Source organism: Ixodes scapularis, unplaced genomic scaffold (genome assembly GCF_016920785.2).
Source record: "Ixodes scapularis isolate PalLabHiFi unplaced genomic scaffold, ASM1692078v2 PGA_scaffold9__187_contigs__length_104089568, whole genome shotgun sequence".
NCBI classification, from domain to species: Eukaryota; Metazoa; Arthropoda; class Arachnida; order Ixodida; family Ixodidae; genus Ixodes; species Ixodes scapularis.
The window spans coordinates 84,791,703-84,797,687 of NW_024609884.1; the positions used below are offsets into that span (position 1 = coordinate 84,791,703).

Genomic DNA, 5,985 nt, shown 5'->3' on the forward strand with positions numbered 1-5,985 from the left:
GCACGAGCTCTCTGTGGCAGACAATGGCCTGCTGCTGAAAGGTACTCATCTCGTTCTACCCGCCGCTCTCCAGCAACGAGCCATTTCTCTTGCACATGTGGGGCACCAAGGGATAACCAAGACAACCAAGCTCATGAAGCAGAAGGTCTGGTTTCCTCATCTCGATACTAATGTGCAAACAGCTCTGAAAACCTGTATGGCGTGCCAGGCGACCATTCAGTACTAACATGCCGACCCCATCGCCATTCCAGAAAAGCCCAGTCGGCCTTGGGAAGCCCTCTCACTTGACTTCGCCGGTCCATTTCCAAACGGCAAATACCTGATGGTCCTTATGGATGACACGTCCCGCTATCCTGTCGTAAAGATATTGTCATCGCTCACCGGCCAATCCGTCATCAATAGCATCACCAAGATCTTCAGCATCTTCGGAATTCCAAAGGTGATCAAAACGGACAACGGACCCCCATTCCAGAGCCACGACTTCAAGCAATTCGTCCACACGCTAGGATTCCACCATAAGCGTATTACACCGCACTGGCCGCAAGCGAATGGGGAAGTGAAGAGATTCATGCGAACATTGAAATGGTTCATACGAGCGACAACACTGGAAAACAATAGCTGGACCTCCAAGCTGGGCGAATTCTTGATGGCCTACAGGGCAACACCCCATTCAGCAACTGGAACCCCACCTTTCGATGTGCTTTTCGGCAGGTCCATGGGATATCTTCTTCCAAGCTGCTCCAATGACAACCCACCTCGAAGTGGCAAGACACAGATCTCCAAAATCGCACAAAACACAAGATATACGCTGACAAACGTAGGCACGCCCGGCCTCACAACCTCACTGTGGGAGACCTAGTTCTCTCCAAACAAAACCAAAGAAACAAGCTGACCCCTGCTATGATCCCAAGCCATACCAGGTCATCGATGTCAAGGGGACTCAAATTACGGCACGGCGGGATCACGGCATAATAACAAGAAACGCTAGTTTTTTTAAACCCATGCCCCCCACCACGAGCAAAGGATCCGAAGGTGACTGTGACTCGGGCAACGCGTGGTTCAATGTCCACCTCTCTCAAGATGGCTGCAGGGGAACGCTTCCAGACCCGACTGATCGAGAAACCGAGCAACGCCTCGTTCGGGGGGAGGACGAAAGAGACCGATCTGTTGAAGCCCCATGCCCCTGATCCATCAGGAACATCGCGACCGATCCGTACCAGGTGCCCTCCTGCACGACTCAAGGACTACGTCTGCTCTTAATGGGCCTTTCGTTCTGGTCATTTGTCTGCTTCTTGGGGGGAAGTGATGTAGTGATGTGGATTTTATGTGTGCGCGTGCAACACATATAGCAGCGGGGAAAAAGGAGAAAGAGGAAGAATAAATCCAGGGAATGGAAATGGCTGCCCCTCGTTCATTCTACACGCAGTAGTAGCACACCGCTTATGCACCGCGACTGCACTCGAACTCTAACTCAAACTGTTGCCTAGCAACGGTTTGAGTGTTCGAGTGTTTGGTCCTTTTTTGCCGTGACCTGGCGGCACAGCTCTGCTCGGTGGTGCCGCATTTTAACTGTTATGTTTTCCGCGCGCTCCGTCAACTGCGTTTCGGACTACAAGCGACTCTGAGAAAGTCGCATCAAAAGACGGCACCCAGCTACCATTCGCATCATCCAGTCGGCATATGTTCACAGGTTCCCCACATACTTGCGCAGATCACATCCTTGCGCGCATCAAAGTGTGAAAAAAATTCATAATTCTTTTTAATGAAATAAATTAGATTTATTTAATTTAAATCAGACTTACTTCATTTAATTCAAGCTTACATGGTTTAAATCACTTCAGAGACAAAGAAATACAATTTTATAAAAATAAATAAATTGGTATGTTAGTCTGCCTCAGTGGGCGTCTGTAGTCTAAGCTGTAGATGAGCAATGTAGCCGGTGCACTACATCCGCTAGCCTGGGGTCTTGAATGTGCACCGCGCAGTGATGTATACGACCGCACGCCGGTCGTATATTACTCATCCAGATCGACACGGGCAGGGTGGGGGGTCTGGGTTGTGCAGCGCGTGCTTTCGCTCCACGTGCTCCGAGCTGGTGTGCGCTAGCCCACTCGGTCACCGATCCCCCCTTTCTATCACCATACTTCGTTTCAGCTGAAGTCCAGATGCAGCCAATGCTAGACGCGCGAGCTCCGGGCTTTCAGCGTCCCAGCCAAGCACGCGCGCTCGTGTAGTGCAATCAGTGTTCAGGGCCTTTCATTATCGCGCTTGTAGCGTCGGCTGCGTCTGGACTTAGGCTGAAACGAAGTTTAAATGGGCTTATTTTCTTAATGGCTGCTCGATATAAATATGTCCTCCTTCATCATTTTCTATCCATGGGAAGCAGACACTGATAGACAAAGGGTAAATAGAAACAGTTTTCAGTATAGTTTATGGGAAAAGTGTTTGATATAAATTATCATACCCAAATCGGTGCGACTTAAACAATGATTTAAATCACCATTTACACAATCCCGATTTTTATTATCCGCCATGCCACAGATGCATATTCCGGTCTTTCATCAGATGTGACAATAATGTAGGTGAGAAAATGGTCTGGAGAGCGTTATAACTCGCGACATCTTCCTTATGTGAAGCAAAGGCCCCACTTATTTCTTTGTAGTTTTTACTTGTCCCTTGAAAAAAAAGCCGAGACAGTTGCACCAGCACATACGCCTGCCAAAGTGAGGATCATCGTCGGAAACCGATACGCAGGGCTTGCAAATGATGTCATCACGCCACGATTGTGGTCATTTATACTTGTTCTTACGAAGTAAAACTAATTCGGTGAATTGCAACAAAATGTTCAATTGGGCTAGTTGGTTCATGACTGGATAGAAGCACCGAAGAACAGGGACACAATAAATAACCGACAACACGCAGCAGCTATCAAAGAGGCACCTTCTGGGCACCTGGCCGTGCATTGCGATCGATGCCCATGCACCGTCTTGTTTTCAAACACAACATGCATCCTTGCACGATACAGCAGAAAATCAACTAGGGAAATGCACGAAGTGTTTGTGATCAAAACAAGGGGCGCCGATAAATGCCTCTGTGAGCCGTCTGTTGCACTGTTAGATAAGGCAATGTTATTTTGAGAGAGAGTGGAGTGGCCGGATGGGACGTGGTTTTATGAAAGTATTTCAGTGAGTGTTTTTCTAATAAACTTTCAGTTGCGAGTGCGCTTTGTGTTGTCGTTATCTTCTCCACTTTCTTCCTGTCCTTCGCGTTTCTATCCAGCCAAATTCGGTGACGCGAGATGTGAGGCCGCGAAGGAACGGGCTCAGCAGCAAGACCACCACAATGACCGCTAATGTGACGTAGGTGCAAGCCATGTATAATATACGTTGAATCGTCAATAGAACTTTGCCTATTGTCTCATGTTCTCGGAAATTAGCGCCACCAAGAAATTTCGTTGTCCCTCTCACTCCAAGACGCTCAGAACAGACGACGAAGTCGGCGCGCACGAAACAAGCGCGTTGGCCCAAGAGCGCGAGACCGCGTGTACCACTGGTACCGCGGTCTCGCGGCCCATTCGGGCCCCATTTGGAACGAGCTCCTACAGGGAACGGACGTAGGCTGGGGCCAGCTGGTACTCTACGAGCCGCCAAGCAGTCCTGAAGAGGAGGCCGCGATTTGCCTCCCGAGGAACAACTAGTCCACGCAGGGAACAGCTTGTCCGTGAGTACCCAGATTCCATACGGGCCTATGCCCGCCTAGGTTGACCACTTGCGTTTGTTGAATTTTGAGAGTTTTCTCGGCGGGCGAGCTTCCGAGTTTCCGCGGTTCGAGAGCGTTGGGATGGATAGAACTCAAGCTTCATTTTGAGCGCGCGAACGAAGCTTTCTATTCGTGAAGATGGGCTGGTCTGGGGCGAGTACGAACAGGAAGTTGCCCGTAGGAAACCGCATGACCATCTTCTCTGGCGTTATATTATAGGAGCTTGAGTGAATCGTTTTGCGTTCTGACTACGATGCCAAATGTGTAGTACAGTGGCGAGGTCCCAATGCGTAAGCACTGCATGCACCATGGTTCCTGCGCAGCATCTGATATTTTAATGGGAGAAAAAAAAAAAAAAAAAACGAACTTCTAAAACTCCGTATTATATTTTAGGACGTTATCGGGATTCCAGTGTGAGAATCCCGGAGTGGCCACATGACTACCGAAAAAACGAAGGGTGCCTCCTGAGCGTCTTCGCTCCGAAGTCAATGAGATGGCGGCATTAGCCGATTATCGGGTGTTTCAAATAGCAGCCAGGCTCTTTAAATGGACCGCAACGTTCTGCTTTTTAACCTATCGCGCTACGATTTTGTGAACCGTTAACCGCAGGTGGTTTATTTTTTCTATGACATTTGCAAAGAGCGAACCTACCTGGGGAAAAAGTAAAGAAAGAAAAAGACTTAACTGCTATGGAAACCCAGCCAAGCCACTGGTATTCAATCAATAGGGCGCCCTATTGTTTGAAGACCTGTGACTTGGCTGCTTTTCTGTTGGAGTCAAGTTTTTTTTTCCTCAAGTAAGTTGTGCTCTTTGCAAATTTTACAGAAAAAATGCACCCCCTGTGGGCAACCCCGCAAAAAATCGTAGCGTGATAGGTTAAGAAACGAAATTTTGCGATGGCCGCTTCTCGAAACACCCGGTAGAAGTAGAACGCCGAAGAACGCGAAGCTAGCAGCGTGAACATACGAAGCCCCGCGTTTCTTCAGCTGTCGCTGACTATAGGTTCTATCCTTCATTTCTATTTTCCTATAGACGACTGCTAACGGGGCGACTAGCCGCCACCATGCTCGCATGCGGGCACGCCAGTGGAATGAGGAGAGCAAGTCTTCTTGCGCGGGAGTTGTGGTGACGTCAGAACGACGTCGAGCTCTGACTGGCTTTGATTGAAAAGATACTGCAGGAAGACCTCAATCCTACAGATGCCTCGAGGTCTACCCACTATTTTTTCCAATCAGCCAATAAGAGATCAGCGTTCTGACATCATTTGCAAGCCCCGTGCAAGAAGCAGACGAACTTGCAAGCTTGTCAAACCTACACTCGCCTACACGCTGCACGTGCTTGCACGCGTGGGGCGCCAGTGGGGGCTCCATGCTTGCAATAGACCTGTTGCTAAATTACCCAAGCATCAAGGAGAATGCAGGGATTGGTGTTCCACGCGCCGCACGTGCTGGCCTCAGTAGTAACATTTCTGAAGCAAATGCATAAAATAAATTGCATCTTCCACGCACGTTCGTCAACGCTTTATTTGGGTTATTTACTTCGAATCTTTTATACGGGGAAAGCGTGCATGTGTGTCGCGTGGAACACCAATCCCTGCATTCTCCTTGATGCTTGGGTAATTTAGCAATAGATCTATTGCAGTCATGGGCACGTTACCAGTTAAAAGTAACAGTGTTACAGTTACAGTTACCTAGGGAGAAAAAGGAACTCTGTTACAGTTACAGTTACCGGTTTCAAAAAGTAACGTTGTACAGCTACAGTTACTGCAAAAATAGTAACGCCGTTACTTTCTCGTTACAGTACAAAAATTGGACAGAAGTAATCACAAACCAAAACAATGTTATTTGAGTTGTTACACTATAGTGAGAGGAAAGGTAAACTGAGAAATTAGAAAATTTTAAACCCGAAGGATGTGTATTTGTTGCGTCATTCACCGTTTCAGCATTCTGATGTGCCTAATTTATTTGCAATAATTGTTATAACTTAGAATCAACCGTTTTTCAAAATGGTCATCAGCCCGCGTCAGCGAACGCTTTGGTTTATTTTTCCCTCCGAAACGAATGAGGAAAGAGATGGTCACATAATTACCTTATGGGATATACTCGGAAGCAGGCCTAAACATAGCAGGTAATACAGCTTCCAAAGAATAAAGGAGGAAAGGCTTCTGGTACTTTACGAGTGTACTACGACCACCGCGGCGTCTATGTCCGAAACGCCAACTGTGGA

The 5,985-nt window shown here is 47.9% G+C and overlaps 1 protein-coding gene across 1 annotated transcript; it reads left to right on the forward strand.

Annotated features, from left to right (window-relative positions):
* The first annotated feature begins 331 nt into the window (after positions 1-331).
* Positions 332-859, forward strand: LOC120843121 (uncharacterized protein K02A2.6-like). Its single transcript, XM_040214351.1, has one exon. It carries the CDS (start codon positions 332-334, stop codon positions 857-859), a length of 528 nt encoding a protein of 175 aa, XP_040070285.1.
* Positions 860-5,985: the final 5,126 nt, after the last annotated feature.